At 38.9% G+C, this 22,223-nt stretch overlaps 1 protein-coding gene across 3 annotated transcripts in view; it reads right to left on the bottom strand.

The window, feature by feature from the left end:
* The window catches only part of bbg (big bang), a 118,758-nt gene that overhangs the window by 47,367 nt on the left and 49,168 nt on the right, over positions 1-22,223 (bottom strand). The window contains exon 1 of one of the 3 annotated variants that reach the window (XM_064689316.1): positions 21,974-22,099. The exons of the other annotated variants lie outside the window; for them this stretch is intronic. Coding sequence (XP_064545386.1) covers positions 21,974-22,016 — 43 coding nt within the window. The 5' untranslated portion in view covers positions 22,017-22,099. Of the gene's footprint in view, positions 1-21,973; positions 22,100-22,223 lie in introns of those variants that run through there. 3 annotated transcript variants of the gene reach the window in all.

Here is a 22,223-nt window from a genome sequence, read left to right as displayed (position 1 = left end):
TCCGTAGATACAGTTTATTGATAAATTAATAGGTTTGGAAATTTTCTGTGTGAAGGGCTATCTATCTTTTTGATAACTTAAAGATACACGTAATAAATCGTTATATCGATACAATAATCGGTTTGAAATGAAAGTGTAATTTTGTGTGGCATATATGCAACACCTCTTGACGAGAGCAATCAAATTTGAGTAAACATTTATAATCAGAGACTTAAGTGAGTCTTAATCGACCTTATTAGCTTTTCAACTACCATAATATCCAAGAGTTGTGACATTTTTAAAGCCATAAATTATAATCGATAACTCTTTTGAATAACTGCCAACTACTCTTTCAGTCCATTTACTCAACTCTAAAAGTCAATTTCGAGTAAAACCAATGACAAAAGTCCATTAAAATTTGGCAGCCGGAACCGAATGAAAAAGCAAAGCATTAACTGTTAGAAAAGAAAAAAACTGGGTAAAACTGTTGCACAGCGGTTCACATTTCGACGTCTGTCTGTGTGTGTGTGTGTGTGTGTGTGTGGGAAAACCGTTGGAAAAACACGTCGCTGTGGCAGTTGCCGTTGCTGTCACTGCTCGTCGAAATGGAAAACACAATTAGATGACCTAATAAATAGTTATACTCGTATGCGCACACTGACATGGACAGACGCAGCGAGTAGCGAAAGCCCAACAATGGCCAAAGAGGTAAAAACACAATTTTTGGTAATGCAAAAATTTGTATGGGAATTACCTTGACTCCGGATCGTGAACGTGTGTCGCTCACAGGCGATGAGCGCAGAGGGCTGGCAATTGGATTCGGCCTAGACTCTGGGTTTGAGCCTGATCATTGTGTGCCTTTATTGGTGCACTCACAGCGTGACTTGTTGGCTAAGGTCCAATGCTTCTAATGCTTTTGGTCATGGGAAAGTGTCGCCTCAAGGCTTCAAGACTTGAAAATTGCGAATGATGTGTTAGAATTGTCAAGCGATTGCAAAATATTCACGATTTGCAGTGAAAGTCAGAGAAGGAAGCGAAGATGTTTGAGGAACACAAAGACTTGTAAGATTGGCCCCAATTCGAGCCAAATCATACTAGGAATATTCTGACAGAGATATCTGAAAATGATAAAGAGGATCTTAAGTGTGAATTACAGAAAATAATTCAAGACAAGGGGTTAATTAGGTGATACCAAAGATCAACGGTAAGTCCTTTGAAGACTTCAAAGGTAAATTAATTATACTATCGTGAGCTTGCTTAAAATACCTCTAGGAAGTCGTAAGAGAGAGATAATAGTACATTTCAGCCTGAGAAACTTGTCCCATTTTCTGATTGATGAAAGAATCGCTGCAGATCAACAAGAGAGATTACAACATATTTATTTTAAAAACTATGTAACGATATTCCAGACTGACAAAGGGAGATATATGTGAATGAAAAGGCAGAATGCCAGAAGACTCTTCGCTAGACTCTCTTTCGTAAAGAGATCACTTTAGATAATAAAAAATCATAAGAAATCATAAACCGATTACTTTAGATCTTAGAAAATATCACTCGTGAGGGTTAATAAGATAGTTGACTGTGGATAAGAGGATAAATGAGATTAGGGGTTCTCCTTTTTTAAATAAGACTTTAGATTTTAGGAAAGAAAGATCACTTCATTTTAGAAAGACTGATCACTGTGGACTAAAAGGGAGAATATGGACTATCTTCATATAAGATAAGTAAAGGGTTATAAAGAGAGATTACAAGAAACATACAAAATATAAATTTAAGATGTTTAAAAAATAGTTTCCAACTGTTCGGGACTCTCTTTCATAATCCCATTACATTTGATAATAGGAACGAGCGATTCCTTTATTTAAGTATAGGGTTACGAAGAGAGATAACTTTGGATAATAAGGCAGAAGTGCAGAAGACATGTTTAAGAAAAGCGTGTCACCTTCTCTGGAGCCTCTTTTATAGGCAGATCCCTTCAGATCACTTTATTTTGTTAACGGATTACGAAGGGAGATCAGGCAGAATTACAGTAGATCTTTCTAAGAGTGTGTCAACTTCTCCTAACTCTCTTTCATAAACTAATAACTTTGGTACATAGAAAAGAAAGTAAAGGGTTTTACCTTCACTGCAGATGACTACAGTTGGCAACGCCTAATTGAAAGTTCTGCCCTTAATCAGCTGACACTCAGACCAATAAACAATTGACTCAGTTTGTTTGACTTATCAGTGTACAACGATTATCAGCTGCCATTAAGTTAACATTTAGCTCACATTACAATCTCTCCACTGCGAGGAGTTCAACTCCTTTCGGTGCCTTTTTATCGTGGCATTCATCTCCCTCATTTATCATCATCGAAAATTTGAAGCGTGTTGAGTTAGCCGGCTTGCTCGGCCGGCTGGCTGGCTAGCTGGCTGGGGGCTCATTGTTTGGACAGGCGCTCCAACAGAGATGCCGACCGCTTGCCTGACCCACATCGAAAGACGAGAGAGAGATGGAGATGGGGAAGGAGAAGCCCCCCGCGCTTTCCAAGAGGAGAAGATACCAATGCCGCGACTTCCTTGTCGGTTGTGTGTGTATGTGTGTGTGTTTTTTTTTTCGGCTGTGCTGCTGTCGCTTTTCAGTGATAAATATATGTTACACTTTTTTACTGTTATTGCGCCCCGCATGTGTTCGCATTTCTCCAGCCGAGTTGAGCTTTTAGTTTTTGTAGTATTTTTTTTGTTTGTTTCTGACTGGGATCTGTGGAACTCTTCCTTTCAAATGCATTGGCCATTAATCGTTGCGTTTGCGTCTTGTTTTCTAATTAAATTGCGGCCAGCTCCATGTGGGTGTCTTGTCTAACAACTAGATAATTATTCTACAGCCTCAGAATTTGTTGTTCACATTGGGAACTGGGAATTGAAATTAGACTTTTACTTTGCATACCCCGTTGACTATTTTTGGTATGCCGCTCATAACTCAACTCCACAATCCAAACTGGGGCAATTACAGACGCGTGAAACAGTGAAAATTACGAGCTCCTATTGAGTACGATTCTTGGTAATTGTGTGGGTGGTCGGTCTAATGATGCTGGCGCAGAAGACACACAAGTGGGCTAAATGGGCAAAAGGAAATCAGTGTGAACTTTATAGATTAATTTTATTGAATGTTTGCTTATGATCTTCCAAGTCACATCTGAAGCAGCGAACCCTAACTTAGTCAGGGCAAACGCGGAACGTAAATTGCCCGTGCGATTCTCAACAAAGGAAGCGCCATTGAATAGCGAGAATTTGGAGCAGATTGTTTATCAGAAATGTTGAAATTCCCCGACTTGAGAGGCAGCTTCAATGCAAGTCGCAAGCCCAGTTAGAAGCATTTGAGCCAACTCTTGTCTTGGCCTCGCTGATTGTGTCAGCGCGATAGCGAACGGAACTCTGCGGCTGTCCCCTTAAATTCACCAAGTGTGAATCCCCCCCCCCCCTCCTACCCCTACCGTTTAGGAGTCTCATGGTCTCCAGCCTCCACGTGCCGCCCCTTGGCGTGTGAAAGCGCAAATTCTGATTATAAACCGAAAAGCAACTGACTAGCGACTGTAATTTATAGACTAGCCTGCCAGACAGATGCCCCTCCATCTGAGAGTCTTTTTCGCAGTCGCCCGTTCGGTGTTGGCTCCTCCCCAACGCTTTTCGTTTTCACTTCCTATCGCAAACAAAAAGTATTCCCCTACCCAAAACTAAGCGCGAAAAACATTTTATGCGATTTTTTTTGTTCGTTGTTTCTCATGATAAATTTGCGTGGTTTATCCTGCGGCTAACAGCAAATTATGGTTCTTAAATTCTCTCTGTGCCAGTTGTTGCCGTTGCTGTTGATAATGTTTGCCAAACACGAAATGAAATGGCCATAAAACTGTTGTTGTGGGCATTTCAGATTTAACGGAAATAAATTGCTGAACCAATTGTACGCTCTTTAAAAAATCTTTGAGCGAACCCAGCCAAAATAGAACTAACCAAAAACTATAATATTATTTGCAACGTGGCCCCAAGCTACAATTGAAAATTGATATTATTGTAACAGCATTCGATGGCCAGCGATAAAAAATTCGAATTAAACTCTATTAGGCACAATTTTAATCCATATTTTCAGATTTACAGATTTCAAGAAATGTTGAGCTTTTGTCCGACTGAAAGCTTTAAGCGAAATGAATTGTGTTAAGCAAATAACTTTACTCTCTTCAAAACATGCTTAACTGTCAATATAATATATTATTTATTGATAAAATATTTTTTTTAGTTTAGCTATTTTATCTTATTTTCAAACTAAAAGCTTCTTTAAGCTGAAATTTTGCAAAAACGCGTAACTGAATGTTTTAAGAAAATAAAATTGGACTGAGCAAATGAAATGAATATTCCTTAAAGCTTGCTTAACTGGAAATATAGTGCACGATAAAATATTTACAAAATAAAATAATGTTAAATAATCTCCCTTTTAAAACATTTTAGCTATAAACAATTTCGGTAACTTGTCAAAGACATTAATTGAAGATATATTATTTGGCTGAAAGCTTTAAAGGAAAAAAATAGATTTGAGCAAATTAAATGAATGTTACCTTAAGCTTGGTTGACAAGAAAATTATGCACAATTAAAAGGAAAGCGATTCAAACATACAACATTTATTATGAAAAATTTTAACTATTTTAACTAACCTTCAGGCTAAAAGCTTGTTTAAGTTATAATTTCGGAGACTTGTTGAAAATAATTGTTGGAGAACTGTTGTGTAAGTGAAAGCTTGAAGAGAATAATATTGTGCTGACCAAATTAAACGAATCCTTCTTAATGCTTGCTTTACTACCAATAATTTCTGAAAAGCTTTTGTTTAACTGAAAGCTTTAAGCGAATAAAATTGGGTTAAGCAAATGAAATGAATCTCACTTAAAGCTCGCTTAACTGGCAATCTTCTGGCACTAATAAGAGGAAAGTAATTTTGAAATGTGTAAGACACCAATTTCCAAATAATTGTATTATTTTAACAAATCTTTAGGCTAACAGCTTGATTAAACTGCAATTTTAAAAAGATTTGGTTAAAGAGCATTTAATATCCAAATGCTTTGACAATTATTCTCTAATGACAGCCGCCGGGCTCAAATTTAGTTGGGTATCTCAAACTCAAATAGTTAGCTTGACCCTCTTTTGCCCCATCACAATAGTCATTAGCAGTTGATATGCCATTTAGTTAACAACCCCACTGTCAAAATATGCTTATTTATTGTAATAATAATTCATTTGATTAACTCGAGTTGTGGTGTCCAAGTCAGAGTCGAAAACTAAACGCCCCCATTAGCCTTTCTAAACCACCAGCAGCTCGGAGGCCCGGCCCGGCTCGGCTCGGTTTGGGGTTTGGGTTAAGTTCGGGACACAGCTCCTAAATGCGCTCACGTTTAAGTTGTCCGAAAGACGACATGGCTTGGAACTGGACGTGGATGCTGACTACTGTGCACCACCAATGCACCACAGCCCCTGCAGGAAAGGAAAGGAAAGTTTTTTTCGGTTTTGTTTTTTTTTTTTATTTAAGCTGGTCGTGGATGTTGCTTTGGTTTTTTATTGAGCCATTATTAAGTTATAAACACGTTGCTATTGATACAAATACAAATAAATATAGAGTCTAGAGACTCGTACAGCATGCACTCATAACACTGGCCAATTGTTTAGAAAGAAAGACAGCAGCCAGAGTAGCCGGAGCTGAGTAGCCGAGTGAAAGGTTGCACATGGACAAGGACCTGGACCTGCCTCAGATTTAGACTAGGCACTTTGTTTATGTGCAATTTAGTTGCACATTTCGTGGAAACGTTTCGAGACGTGGGGCAAATGTTATAAGTAAATATTGCCATGTTGATATTCTGTGTGTGAACAGGCAATATACTAACAACTAACAACAACGAAGGCTTGAGGCTTGACTCCGTGGGCGAGTCTTTTCAGTTTTTTGGATTTGGGATTTGCGATGTGTTCGCTGTGCATTTGTTTTAATGGCCCATTTCAAATTGAGTTGTAGCCTAGCCTACAAGTGGGCGTCCATCCGGAACCGGGTGGAACCACCAAACTGATTTTCGCACAGTTCAATTTGTGCAGCATCATTTAGCCGATTTTATTGTGGGCTAAAGAAACAATTAAGCGCACCCAGAGAGAAATGGAGAGTGGAAAATCACAGTTGCAATTGTCTGTCACAGTGAATGCCACACTCAAGCATAAAAAGTGACTGGGACTGTGAGACTGTCCGAAAGCTTTCACACGCACACGACACACAAATAGAAAAGCAGCTGTGTACGCATTGTTCTAAAATACTTAGAAGCTCCTAGCTGGAGCTTAAAGCTCACCAATACCAATAGAAATTGTTGTTGATTGCGAATATAAAGCTTTTTTGGTATTTAGTTTGGAATGCGCTGTATCAGGCATTTCTGCTTTGAGCAACAAAGTTGTTTATAAACTAATATTAATTATATATGCCCATTCATGTGCAAGATTAACATCGCTTATCTGCAGCATCTGTGACCTTTTCATACCACTTGTGTAGACATAAACAAATATATATATTTATATATAAAAAACGACTATGGGGGCTGGCACATTAGATCTAAGCTGATGTTTTCAGCAATTAGCGGGATTAATTGCTTTCGTGTTGGGCTGCCGACGCAACAGAGAAACAGCTACCCGGAGACCTCACCTAGTAACCTCACTGAGCTCAGCTCAGCCAAAACAATTAGAATCAACATAAAAACTAAGATGAAAAAAAAAATAAAAATAAAAAATACTGACATTTGAATTATATGAGAAAAGCAAACGGCGCATGAGTCAAACCCACAAATGTTGTAGCCCAAGTGGGCTCCATTTTTGGATCGCTGCCAGTTCTCGGATGCAACGCACCGCCCAGTAAGCCGTACAAACAGTATTGAGTGCCCGCCGTTCCACCGCTTTCTTCTGGCCTCTACACTAATGGCTACAGCTGCTGTCAAATTGCAGTGGCTGCTGCTGTTGCTGTTGCTGCTGTTTCTAGTGGGCGTGACAGCCTCGACCAGCCCACACACACACACAGACAGAGGGAGAGAGAGAGACGGTTACACACATACAGGAAAACACCGGCAGCTAGTAAAGCCAATAAATGGCATTAACCAAATGTGGTAAAAACAATTTTGAAACTTGTTAATAAGTGATCGCTGGCATACACATAAATACAAAACACACACACACACACACATTGACACACACAAATAGAGGCAACGCTTTGGCTACTCCTCGAAAAATGTTTTCATTTTGTACAAATTTCCCACAATTGTTTTAGGTTTTATGCTGTAGGTGTGTTTGATTTCCTTCGACAATGCTTCACTGACCAGGCCAGAAAAGCAAGCAGCCGCAACCCGCACAACCCGCAAACCGAAACTGAAACCGAAACCGAAACCAATCCCAGACCCAGACGCGACTCATATGCAAATTTGCCTCGCAGTCTCTTTGTTGGGTTTCTTGGTGGCCCAAAGATTAGTGTGACAGCTGAGCGACGATTTGTTGAAAAATTATGGACAGTAGTCGCTGCCAGAAACAATAACAATAAATTTCAATATGCTCCGCGGCGCAGATTTTGCCAGCGTAATGGAAGCAGGAAGCCTCTTTTTATTTCTTTTTTCATTTTGTGGGTGGGGTCCTCGCCTCCGTATAATGACGTGTAATATTTGGCCAAGAGATCGGCTTGTCTTTCAGCTTTCGGGTGTGTACGATAAGAGGAGCGCAGCATTAGAAAGTCGCAGATTGAGCTTAATGCACATGAAATGAAAGCCGGCCAAGCTAGCTTAAAGTTAATGTTGTTTTAGATATGAACACTTGACTCTGCCAGCTAACAAAAATAATAACAATAATAATAATAGTTGATATGGCTAGGACTCGGTGTGCCCAGAGGGCAATGATAACACAAAAAGCTATTAACTACATTAATGCAATCCCAGTGAAAGCTCTCAAAATGGAAAACCTATGTGCAAAGAAAGTTTGAGGCGGCATTTAAAAGGTTCTTTTAAGCGAATAAAGAAATAAAATCTTTTAAAAATAAATTTAATGTTCTAGAACGGTTTCAATATGAATATGCTTTGCAAGCTTGTTTCATTAATCCACTGTCAAGAGCGGAAAATTGGTGAAAATAGAGTTCAAAACAGTTGACCCTGGTTAATGGCGGCTTAAACCGTTTAGTAATCTATTGTCTATTTGAAACTTACCCCAAACAATGGAAGTTGCAAAAAATCTCATTAAAATAAATGAATTAAGTCCGTTTTACATACCTAAAAAAAAAGTAATAAAAAATCGTTTAAAAAAATGTCATTAAAAGTGAATTTTTGCAATAACAAATAAGACTGACAACAGTTGTTGTTATTTTTATTTATTATTATTAGTTTTTTTTATATATATTTTTTTAAATTGAAAGTGTTGCGGATAATTGCTAACAAATAAATAAAAGCCAAGTTTTTCAAGCTAAGGGAAGCAGTCGTCAAAGAAAAAATCAAAAGGGAATTATACGGTTGAACCAATGTGTGGAGAAGTCGCTGAGATTCAACAATAATAATAATAATTACAACAACAACAACAACAACGGCAAGTGGCATTTTGACACTCGCTTGAAGTCGAGTGGGGGGAAATTGCTCAGGCAAAGACAAACAGAAACTGTTGGGGCTTGATTTGGGGAATATGAAGCTGCCAAAAACAGACTTGGAATGCTTAAATTGATGAACGATCCAAAGATGAGAGAAGGAGGGAAGGGGCAAGGGGGGGGGCAACAGAAGCGTGTGTGTGTTTACATTTCAATTGTAAAAGGTCGGGAGCAGTTGAAGGCGACAGCGGCGCCTCAGGGTTAAGCAAATTGCGCATCCATCGCAAAATATGCGGGTCAATAAATGAAATGCGATGGCGATGGCGATGGCAAATTATGCAACCATTATCAAAGTGGAGGGAGCTGCGTGGAGCTGTACATGATGAGTGAGTGGCCTCCGTAGGCAGGCAGCCGGGCAAGCTGGCAGCCGGGCAGCCAACCAGTCAGCCAGGCAGTTGGAGCTGCTCATTAATTTCATAAACGCAGAAGAAATGCAACAATGAAACCGAAACCCATACTTAAAAATAGCTGGCCTCCTCCCGATGCCTGCCTCCCCATTACCGCATCGGCACATCTCTCTCGCTCTCTCTTTCGCTCTCCCCTCCTCGCATCTAGCCATAAGCATCTCTTTAGCCCCCATCTTCATCTTCATCTCCATCTCCATCTCCATCTTCATCGCCATCTCCATCATAGACAAAAGCAAAGCGCGCGCGCATTTGGCACACCTCTGGAGCAGTCTCTGGGGTATGGGGAGATGCAGCCTTGGCTAAGGCGTGTGTGATGATGATTATGGCCTAATGGTGGGGCCTGTTGGCATGCCAGCGTAGATAACAACAAAAATAACAACAATAACAAAAACAACATCAACAACAACAACAACAACTAAGACAGTCGATGGCCGACAGTTGCCGTTGCTGTTGCCGCGTTTGAAGCAGCGCGTAAAAAATGGCAAATAATTTTGCGCTCTAGCTGATTAGTTGATGCCAAGCTGCTGCAACTGGAAGTGGGGGAAGGGGGAGCAGGCGGTTTTGGGTAGTACTATGAGGAGGGGGAGATCGTTGCTTGGTTGCACTGCAATAACAGATGCAAAACGAATGCCGTAAACATCAGAGAACTCAGCGGCAAAATCAGCACAAATATTCTTAGAAGCTAAAAATGCTTTAAATTAAAATTCAAACCAATCAAAACTTTGACTTAAAAATATACTTTCCATGGATAATTAAATACAAATAAGAAGGAAAAAATTAAATTCAGATTAAATAAAAATCATTTAACTGAAACTGTAAGCCAATTGGGGTAAAATTCGATATTCACAATTTTAGATCGAACTATCAAAAAAAAAAGTAAATTTAAATTCAATTTTGAGGTTTTATATATTGTAACTAAATTCCGCTAAAATTAGATTTTCAAAATTACAAACTAAACCATAAAAACTAACAATAAAAATACAATTTTCAAAATTTATATTCAATACTTTAAAGAACTTCACCTAAAGTTCTATTATCACAACTATAAATTGGACAATTAAAAAAAAAAAATTAAAATATAATTCATATTTAATACAATGTTAAATATCATTCAATTGAATTTTTTTTTATCTCCTTTTGTTAAAGGTTGTGTATGTAAAATATAACATATATAAAATATGATTTATGAAAAAACCTACGAGTACAATTTTGTTTTAATCACCATCATCGTAAATATACTCATTGTTGTAATGTAACCCTTCATTGTAATATACATATACATACATATATTAAGTATAATATTCATATAATTTATACACTTCTTTCTGTCTTTCGCTTGCAGAGCCTAATAAAACAAACTGAATTTAACAAAGTTTTAATGAGTTATTGATGAACAATAACAAATATCTTTTTGCATTGAAATTGAAGACGAAATTAAAGTAGATATTGAAGTGAAATGTTTCTTAAAATAAGTATGTGTCCCTGGCAGAATGCAGCCCAGCTTATAAAATGTGTCTATCGATATCCCAAGGCTGTTATCGCTACGCTCGAAAAGAATATACATAGATGAGGAACAGATTAATTTATTCTCTAGACTTATCGAGCGGGTTAATCATGGTTAAGCGCAGCAAGGTTTGGTAAAATGAAAAGGAAGTAATCGAGTTTGGTTAACAATATAGATATAGATATACCTCCAGCACGCCCCTATCAGATTTGAAATTGAAAAATTTACGTCAAAACAGAATTCGCTGTGTGAGATAAGGCTAGGTTTGGAATGTCATAGTAAATATCTTATAGACTCATACTCGAGTCTGTGGCTGACTGTATAAGCCACACAAATACCCTAAATAAAAAACAGCATATGATCTATGGCCATCAAGATTGGCTTGTCTAGATGTCTGGCCTGGGCTACCAACACATATCGGTTCAGCAAACAAAACCAAAATAAAGATTTTCTATATTTGTTTTGGTTGAGGGCAAAGCTTTGTAGGCGTTCCATTTGTCTGGTCCAGATGCAGCTACAAGCCACATAGAATTGTCCGGCTCCGGCTCCGGCTCTGGCTCTGGCTGCGTTTGTTATGACGCTGACAAATTGTTTACCATATCAGCTTTTTGTCCATGTGTAACAAATAACGCCCTGACCGCTGGAGCGAGCTGGGTGCGCAGCACACGCCCAAACACAAAAGATCCGAACGATGCGTCTATATGTAACTTTTATATGCATGTGTGTGTTGTGTTGTGTTGTGTGTGTGTGTGTTGCTGCACTCAAGGTCGTTTCATTACTCAGCGGCGTCCTTGGATAATTACACACACGCCAAGAGACCAAGACCAAGACGAAGACCAAGACCAAGTCCAAGTCGGGCTCGGTCTCGGCCTCAGTCTCTGGCTCGAACCGGGCCGCGCAGACCGCAGCCGCGCCAAAAGAAAAAGCACATAATAATAGCCAGTCAGCCAGCGAGAGAGATAGACAGACCAAGGCAGAGAGAGCCAGTGAGAGAAAGAGAGAGAGAGAGAGACAGGGGGAGAGCATGTCTTAAGCTGCTGCAGAACGGTGCGCAGCTTCGTTGTTTTTTGTTTTTTTTTTTTTGTTTTTTCAATTTTAACCATCATAAAAAATCGCCAAGCCAACATTGAACAGACTCCAAAGTCCGGTCCGTCCACGCAGAAATCTGATCTTTGCTTCTCGTTCTCATCTGTGTCGCCCGCTCGCCCGCTCGCTCGCTCTCTCTCACCCCTCTCTTTCTCTCCCACTTGCTCGCTCCCTGTCTCTCTTTGCATTTTCTGCAACATTACTTCCTTTTAGGCTTCTAATCGCTTGCTGACTCAACCCTACCCCTTAGCCCGCAACACCCTCCAACTATCAACTAGCAACTCCCAACGCGCTGCGCATTCGTGCGAAAGTCCGTCCTCGTGGCCCGCTGTCCATTCTGTGCAATGTGTTCGTTCGCATTGTATATTTGTATCTGTGGCCATGTTTAGAACAGATACGAGTTGGCCGATTCTTACGTTCGCTGGTTCCTCAGCGATGTTTCTAGTTTTGTGGCCTGCTCTGGCCTGGCCTAAACAGTGGACCGAGTGCACCGTGGACCATGGCAACGGAGTTCAATGCACCGCCGCCGCCGTTCGCAGCTCTACATGCATTTTGCCCGCCGCTGGCATTTTATTCAATTTTTTATTTGCTTTTATCTTGAAGTGAGTGAGTACACTACCCTACCTATGAGTATGTAGTTGACCAGCTGGGGTCGCTTAGTTTACACAGAACTTTTATTACCCGAGATAGGTACCAGTATAGCATATCTACGGAAAAATTCAATTACAATCTATTCAGCTGATTTGTAAACTTCCGATAGCTTACTGCTCGGCGGGGTTTATTTGCAAATCTGTAAGATCTCATCTCAAGGCAATTCCCTGAATGTCTTGAGCCAAAATTCAAGATGAACAGTCGACTAGTTGCTGAGTGAAAAGTTTTTCGATCGATTTAAACCTTAGTATAATCAGCTAAAATAGAGCTAGGTAGAGCTGATTAAAATTTGAATACAGATAGCTTAGATGAGCTTCGTAGCATATTTGATAACTAGTTTGATTGCACAGCGTTCTGTATATTGCCTAAATCAACTCTAGATCTTTTCGAGGTGAATTCAAGACGTTTAAATTGCGCAAAGTTTTGAACTCAACTCAAAGCAGAACGAAAAGTTGCTCTTGCGAATCGACATGAGGCGGCTGTACGAAAAGCAGCTGTGCTACGCTTTTGTGGACTGCCATTGTTGCGATAACAATAAAATGTGGGTGGGTGGCTTGAACTTGGACCTCTCATTGTCCGTGTGCCCCACAATTATAGGCAAAAGCGCTGCCCAGATGAATTACTTTCAAAACCAAAAATCTTGAGCTCCGCGCTCAGCTCTCGCAACATCTGCCCAATATCTTCGTTCCCGTTGCCAATGCACAGAGACCAGACAGACAAAAGACCGGCGCACAAAACTTGAAACTGGCCAAGGCAAAAAGCCAGCGCACGATGGGGAAACACAACAATAGCAACAGCAACAACAACAGCAGTAAATAAATAAAAGAAACGCAATAACAACAAGCACAGAACAAGAACTTTAACTGCAAGTCCAACTGCGATTCTCCAACTCCAACTGCAAGTCGGAGGCGCATTACTCAACTGTGGTAAACGCCAATAGGCAGCTGCTTTTTGGTCAACTGCAGCAGCAGTAACAACAACAACAACAACAGCAACAACAACAACAACAACAACAACAACAACAACAACAACAACAACAACAACAACAACAACAATAACAACAACAAAAGCAGCAGCAGCAGCAAACGGCAGTTTTATGTCGCCGGAAGCAAAGCTAAAACATTCGTTAGAGACGCGCATCCAGGGTTCGGGATTGGGTCTCCAACCAGGGGAATTGAGTGTGCGGGCTTTGGGTTTTCTTGAGTCTGTTTTTGCTGTGTGGGTTTGTTTGTGGTACGTTTTTTTTTTTTGATGTAAGAAATGCATTTATTTATAGCACTTGCTCGTTCTCTGACTTCCTTTGCTCCCTCTGCGCTCCTCTCCTCTCCTCTAACTCTCAATGTGTCGTCTCGCTGTGCTGTGTAAACAGCACAATATTTTCCTATTTATTTATTTATTTTCTCTCAAATGTGCACAAAAGGAAGGAAGTTTTTTAATGTGGCCATAAAGTGCCGGCCACTTGCCGTAGACCCCCTGAATTCTTAATGAGATTCCTAAGGCGCAGGTGACGATGCAGGTCAAGGATCGGAAGCTGCCTGATCTATGTATGATTGGATATGGGTCAATAAACGGAAACGGATCGCTACTCCAAACTAACTCAACGTAAGAATAATAAAATTGATTGCGTCTAAACCCTATTAAACATCTAGTTAGTGCTCGTAAGTTGTTAGGAATTTGACAGGTGCTTCGGTTGTGATTGACAGCTAAAGATGCATTTCACAAATTTATTGAAGCTGAGCAAGCCGGTTCTGTTAACTATTAAGTAAGCTTTTCCTTAATAATCGAGTTGAGAAACTGAGAGAGAAAAAATGTATTTCTTCTGGCAAATTTATTCTATGTCTACTCACAATAAAAAAAAAGATAATCAATCAAGGTAAAATTGTTCAATTAATTAAAAACGGGAATTTAAGGATATCTACAGCTTGTCGAATATTGCAGAATATTGTGTCATATAAGAACCTACTTTTCGAAACGATCTTTCCTATGGCAACTATATGATATAGTTGTCGTGTTGTTGCTGATCGAGAATATTTATACTTTTATGGAGATGTCTCCTTCTATGGGTTACACAAAATATATAATTTTTAAAAAGTTGTTAATGGCATAATCCTTTTTTCATTATATATTTTCGAGTTGAGAAAACGAGAAATAAATTATTCGCACTGGAAAGTGTATCCATGTCTATTCATTTAATCTTGTTTAATTATTTGTTATATTATTTTTAAAGGGCTCTTGAAATTTATTTTAAAAATTTTATAGGTCCAATCAATATCTTTGATTTCCTTTGATTTTGTTTTAAGAAATTTCAAATAAATAATAAAAGTTAATCTTTAAATATATTTGCAACTATTCTTGTTAACTATTTGCCTGCATTTCTTTTTTATAGCAGCTATTTGTATTTTCTCATTAATTTAAATTCGCAACATTTTCTGAAATGACCGCAAACAAATGTTCGTTTGGGTAACAAAGTTACAAACAGATTTTATTTTTTTTTTTTTTTTTTTTTTACAAATTTTGCGAATGTTTGCAATCCATTTTACTTTTATACAGCTTAACATTGTTGTCGGGCCCTCACAGCAACGTCTGTGAATATGATTGTATTATTTTCTTGTTGTTGCTGTTGTTGTCGTTAGTGCTTTCTGATTACAACAAATTTGTCATGGTTACTAGCCGGTCCCCCACAGACATTTGATACCAGCCAAATGTTGACAAATGGCAGCAAGGTTTGTCGTTTGCCGTTGTTGTTGTTGTTGCTGCACCCCAACAGCAGCAGCAGCAGCGGCAGCAGCTATGCAGGAATAGGAATTGGAATGCTTGACGCATTTGGCAAATAAAAGTTATTTCTTTTTTTTTTTTTTTTGCAATTTGAAAATAGAAGTTGGTGCCTGAAGAGCTGAAGCTGCTGCGTCTGAGGCTGCCACGGCGACTGGTCAAGTTTTGGCGTTGTTTGTGGCGACTTTTGTGTGTGTGCGTGTGCGCGTGTGTGTGTGTGTGTGTGTTTGGCTTTGAGGGCGCAACGCGCCTCTTGTCAACATGTTGCCAAGAAGCTGCTGTGCGGCGTCCATAAAAATGATGAAAAGTGCTGAGTGCAGCAGCTGCTTTTCACTGGTCTAACAAGTTGTTGTTGTTGTTGCCATAACGGTTTCTATTGCAGTTATGTAAACTTTTGTGAACTTTTGCTCAATTAATTTGCAACGCACAAACTGCAAAATTGAGGCGCAACAGCAACATTTCGTTCCGGTTTATTGAGAACAGACTGAATTGAGAGCATGCCAGCGCTAACTAGAACATAATGCGAATCAATTTTATTTCCCTGGAATGTCTGTTAATCACGTTTTAACAATTTCTTGTAAATTACCTATGCAATTACCAAAAAGAATCGCAGATTATCAAGCAGATATTATTTTTGTTTAGCTATATTTCAATTTAAAATATCTAACGATCACTTTTGGGGCATGGTGTGTGCACACAGCTCAGCTTGCCGCTTATTATGTGCAACCAATCAAAGTACTTCCATGATGAGTTAGGCAACAGGCCCTATACATAGAACATGGGCCAGTGTTTGCCTTTTAATGAGTTTCCTTGGGCTCTACGCGGGGCGCCAAAGCAGCAGTAATAGAGTGAGATCGAGAGGGAGAAAGACAGTTAGAGCGATCGAGAGAGAGAGAGAGGGACGCAGAGCTACAGATGTAGAAGATAGCAAAAGAGTTGTTCGCACAGTAGCCACAATCTCGGCACAATCTGTTACATCTTCAACTTGTAATTATTAACTTACGGCATATTAATTTATTATTTGCTATTTAATGTGGCCAGCCTCCAAGACACTCAAAACCTGCCCCCAACCACCTATCCCCCCTCAACCATGCCCTACTCACAACTAGTCTTCTAGGCTACTATCATGCTGTGCTCTGGTCCGCAAGTCAAGTTCATTTTTTGACATCTGATGTATTTATGTGTTGGGCTCTGCTGCTGCTGCTGCTGGCAGTTGTTGTAGTTACTGCTGCTGCTGCTGCTGCTGCTGCGGCTGTTGCTGTGAGCGATTGGTGGGAAACTATCCTGTCATGTGTAGCAAAATGCAGTCTCTAGCATTTTTGATTGAGTGATTTATTTGGAAAATGTTGTGTCTGCAAAAAGGTATAATTAAATGGGCATAATGATGCCAAAGGGAAAGGCCACAAAACAAAGTGGGCTATTGTGGAAAGGAGTTGCTAAAAGGAGCTGCACCCAAAGAACTGAACAAAGCGCTGATTACTCTAAGATATTAGTGAATGTATTTGTTCGAGATAGGATCAGAAGATTGCCAAAGTGCAGAGCAATTGGCTAAAACGATTGTATACAAATCAAACAAAAGGTAGATAATAAATAGCTAAAGGAAAGCTAAAAGTAGTCTACCAATTCTCTTAGTTACTAATTGATTTTTAAGCGTTGGATATTAGCTATAGATAATATTTTATAAATGTATCTAGCTGCATTCAAAGCTTTTTATTTTTTTGCATTCGCTAGAAATATTAAGTAATTGACAATTCCTTGATTATTCAATTTCATTAAGCTATTTATTGTTTAAATAATAATAATCATTTGATTGCTTTTTTTTTAAATTATTCAATCTTCCCTTACCTGAATTCATGAGAATCGCAGAGTGGGGCGATGTTTAAAAATATTTTTGTTTTTATTTTGCATTAATTATTGCGCCAACTACTTGAAACATGTTTCTACACTAAGTAAAGAAGATTTTCGGGATATTCAAATCATATACTATGGAGACGTTTGAAAATGAGTTCAAAATTGATCAGACGAGCCTCGAAATGTTTCAATCAACTTTATGCCATAAATTCTTAGTCAGAATAAAAAGATGTATGCATATAATTCAATATATATATAAAAAAGAGGTATGAGGTATTTGCAAGCTCTCAAAATGCCGCAAATATTTTTTATTTAAAAGTGCCGTTTTCATGACTTTAATGGGTCATTGACTTAAGATCTGTCAGTTAGATATTTGTTTGAATAAGTCATGCAGCTATAATAATAATAAAAGCCTCTCATTTCCTTGTGCTGGCCATAACTATATATCTATATAGACTCGCCGCTAACATAAAAGTCAATTAAGCCCGCAAATCAGCTGCAATGTCTCTATAAAAAGTGTGATAAAGCCATCATCAAAACACGCACTTGCGGTGTCTTAAGAACGTCAGGAACGAATCACCGAATCAAAAGAACCCAAAGCCAATGACTTAATCGCACCGAAGACATGTTACAGAGCGCTCAGTCTAGCAGAGCAACTGTAAAAGCCAGTCGTCGTCATTCACAATAGCCTTCTGGGTAAGAGACACGCAACGAACTCGAACTCGAACCCACATAAAAATCTTAATCTAGATCAGGAAGGAAATCAAGAGTCGTTATAATTGATTAACTGCACACGCTGAAGACGACGCGAGCTGAGCGAAGGCGCTGAAGACAACACGACGACAGACGGGGACGGCAATTGCATAAACAGAGACAGAGGATCTGGCAAAATGCAGATGAACAAGAAACAGGAAGACTTTCGAGTAGAGAACTGGCAGTGGGACTCGGACTCGGACCGGGATTGGGACCGGGGCTGGGACCGGGACTGGAACTGTGAGGCGTGGGGCGTGGGGCAGTCACGCATGCGCCGAGTGGTTCGCCCGTTTCTGTTGCTCTTCTGCTGGCTATTTTGGGATGCACACACGACCATCTCGTCTTTGAGGATGACCAGAAAGGGAAAACAACCGTTGCGCGTTCATCGTTAGAGAGCCAAACATTACGGTAAATGCAATGGCAATCGTCTGTCTACCCCCACCCCCTTCCCTCACCCTCCCGCTGACGCAGCACAGTGTCTGCCTCGTCTCGTTTCGTCTCATGTGATTAGATTAGAATTGCTCGATACTTAGTTAGTTAGTTGCGTTAGATAAGTTTGGAGCGTCTCTGGTGTTGGCAGAGGTCATAAAAATAGCTGCCCGGTTGGTTAGTTGCTGCCACCCGATGAGGGTGCCAGCCCAGACTTGGTTGCCGTCTGACTGATGCGTGCAACTTGGCCATAAAAGAGCGACAACCACAGCGGCAGCAGCAGCAGCAGCAGCAATAACAACAACAAAGCCGTGGATATAATTTAGCTGACGTCGACGCCGTGTCCAGTCAAATGGCCGTCGCCAGTCGTCTTAAGGAAATGTATTAAATAAGACTCGCAGCTTCGGCGCGTACAAGTTTGTAGCTTAACAGTTAGACGTGGCCTCAGCCCCAACAGCAACAACAACAATAACAATAACAACAAGGAGCATGCACTGGGGCAGCTACTGGGCATGCCCACGACCAATAAAAGGGGCTATTAAATATATATGGCCACAGCGTCAATGAACAGTTTCAGTAGTAGCTGCCACTGGGTCAAAAGACAGTTAAAAAATTCTTTAAAAAATTCAGTATGCAACACGAGAAAAACTTTAGGTTCAACTAACTAACATTTAAAAGTATGATTCTTAAATTAAAAGAATGCATAAATTATTAAGAAATCAAAAACTGTTTAATTGAAAGACAATTGGATGAGCTTTGAGTTTCAAGCGTGCTTAAATGGAAGGCAATGGGTAAAGCTTTGTGCTTAAAGCATGATTGAATGTAAGACATTTGATTAAGCTTTGAGCTTTAAGCATTCTTAAATTGAAAGACAATTGGCTGAGCTTTGAGCTATGAGCATGTTTTGATGGAAGACAATTGGTTGAGCTTTAATGAAAGGCAATTCGTTGAGCCTTGAGGCTTTAAGCAAATGGAAGAAATATTGTAGAGATCTGAGCTTTAAGCATGCTTTACTCGAAAAAAATTGGTTGAGTGTTCTTAAGTAGGTTGAGTATTAAAGTATTCTTAAATGAAGGATAATTTGTACATTTCTTAGATTTAAGCATGCTTAAATAGAAGAAAATTGGTTGAGCTTTAAGCTTTAAATTGCATTATTGGTTAAATTTTAGTTAATAATGATTTTCTTTTGGTAAATCATACATATAATAATGTTATCAGTTGATATTCATTGATATCCGGCTAAAGAATGCAAGAATAAAATACATATTGAATTAAGCTAAGCTTTAAAGAAACATTTGAAAGCTTTTATATGAATTTCAAGCTGTGTTTTAATAGTTTAACTTTTTTGCTATCTTACTTTTAATTGAATAATTTGTTGTTGTCTTAACTGTTTTTAATTACCTTCAATGCATTAGAATTTTACGAACTCTAAGTTTGGGCATGCCTAATTGTATTAAATTAATAATTGAATTAATTAAAATGAAGAAAATAAATGCATTACTTTGATATTGATTGATATTTGGCTAAAGAGTCCACAAAATTAAATGCGGATTTAATTAAGCTTAGTATAAAATGTCATTTAAATTAATATTTGAAAGCATTCATGCGATTTTTAATGCTCTGCTACAATTGGTTTGTTTTTCTTTCAATAATTATTTCAATTAATTTCACATACAGTCAGCTGATAATAATAATAATTTATTGACATTCAATTGTTGTTAAATAAATAAATATATTGTGCAGCACAGAATTAAATATATTTTAAACCATATTTAAAACCTTTCATGTGATTTTAATGTTGCATTCCGAATTTTTTCCATAAATTTAATGGGATTACAAAAATGAGCATTCGATAAGGTTACAATAATATTGACACTTAACTTTGAATGTAAATTATGGATTAAATTTAGCTTAGCTTATAAAAAAACACGTAATTTAATACGAAGAAAAACTGATATAAATTTTGAATAGAAATAATTTAAGAATAATAATAATAGTTAGGCTTTGTTGAAAAGCTTGTTAACAGCTATGAAATATTGAACTAGCGGCAATTTTCATGGCTGTTTAGAAAGTACGGTCAGCTAATCTATAACATATATATGTATGTATATATATGCCGCCAATCTATAAGCAAATGCCATCGCAGTGGATGCCATGACCATATTTTTATGCATTTCAATAATAAATCTTTTTGCCAATTGGCCAAGTACAGACGTATGGCGGCAACTGGCAGACAGGTTGGGGTGGCAGGGGCACAGACCGGGGAACAGGCTAGACAAGAGAGCAGGCCGGCAAAAAGACTGAAAAGTAAACCTAAAATCCGTCCATGACCTTCTTTGGCCATGTGCAGAGCTGAGCAGCGCAGTTCTTTAGCTAATAACGAAAGATTTTACTTTGGCACGACTTTGAACTTGGTTTGGTTTTAGTTTTGGTTTTGAGTTTGGTTTTGGTTTTAGCCAAACTTAGCCAGCTGCCGCTGAGGACAAATTGTGGCCCAGCATTTGGCATGCAAAACAACAATTGCCTCGCTCTTGCTTTGACTGACTGACTGACTGACTGAGTAGTCTCCTGACAAAATGAAATTATATGCCGGCCAGCACGAATCTTGAATTGACACGCTTCCAAAAACTAAAACCCAAGCTGCAATTCCAAGAGCCAAGCCGAAGGTTTCTTTCACTTGAATGCTGCCCAAGTTCTGTCCTGCGCCGTCCCTTGGCAAATGAAATAGAAAGATGATGCCCGGGGCCGAAATTGTCTTGGCGCTTGCCAGCAGATGCTGTACCCCAGTAACAGTCACAGTGTTCCCAGTTTCTGGGTCGTCTTTTATCCGGCGATTAGTGCTTGTAAATAATTTTTGCAGCACAGTTTTTGGTTGTTTGCTGTTGACTTCTTTTTGTTTATAATCAAAAGTAAAATGATTGCCATTTCGTGTTTGGGGTCTGTGTTTATTTGATGACCCAATTGCATGGTTTTCATTTTTTTTTCTCCTCTTCTCTTGATGGTTTTTTGTGGTAAAGAAAGTAAAGGAAGATGTGGAAAATATTTGCTAGCTAATGCCTTTTGTTGAAGGTTTCTATTAGGGCCCAATTGTGCATGCAGGAAGAGAAAGGAATTGCTTTAAGACTGGGCTAAAAATGTAACCAGAACTGAGATAGGGCTTGTGGAAGATTTGTGCTAAATTTATCGATATTTAACTTCAAGAGCAAGCTTCAAAGATCTGCTGAAGACTTCTATTAGAGCCTAATTGTGCATAGAGGTAGAGGAAGGAATTGCTGAAAAACTAGCCCTGAAATATAGTTTGTGGAAGATTTGTGCTATGATTATTGATTTTTATATTTAAAAGCAAGCTTGAAACATTTGCAGCATGAGCTAAAATGGCATTGTTTAAATGATTTTAAGCCAGCTGGTTTTTCCGAGCACTTGCAGTTACCTCATTTGTCACCGGCCCCTAGATCAGTCATCCGCACCATATAACTGACCACACCTATGGCCAGTTCACAGCTCAGCAAATGGGCCAAAACCGCAAGAGCATTTATAAAATAAACACACTTGACGCCAACCGCAGAAATTCAAATATGATATACATTATTTGAGTGTCTAACGCTGCGTATGAGTAATGACAGCGAATTCTCAATGCAATGAGTCAATTTGGCTTCGGTTTTGGTTTCGGTTTCGGTTTTCGACGTGTGCAAATTGCGACAATATTTGTAATTGGATGGAATGTATTAATTGCTTGCGGTGGAGCAGTTACAACAATTTGTATTGCTTATCGCTGTGTGGGGTTTGTCAGTTGGGTTTCGGCCATTAGTTGCGTTTGGAGTTAAGCGCAGTTTGGGGAATTTCTTTTGTTTTTTATGTAATTTTTTTTTTTTTTTTTTTTTTACCTTGTTTGGCTATTAGAGCGGCGCGTCTTTGCAAGCGATACATGATGTGTTTTTCTTGAAATATTTATGTGGCCTTGGGTTGCTCGATTTAAATGAATTCACTTGTTTTCTTCTCCTTTTTTTTTCGTGCACACTAGAAACAGTTCATTGTAATATACCAAGAGTTTTGGATATATGCACTACGCCTATGCCGCACACTGCGCGCAAAACATTTGCGCCATTTGAGTTCCACGACGCGATCGACTTAGAA

Source organism: Drosophila montana, unplaced genomic scaffold (genome assembly GCF_035044405.1).
Source record: "Drosophila montana isolate Dmon_TW-CO22-7 unplaced genomic scaffold, ASM3504440v1 contig_3217_1, whole genome shotgun sequence".
NCBI classification, from domain to species: domain Eukaryota; kingdom Metazoa; phylum Arthropoda; class Insecta; order Diptera; family Drosophilidae; genus Drosophila; species Drosophila montana.
This window is presented reverse-complemented; position numbering and strand designations above follow the sequence as displayed.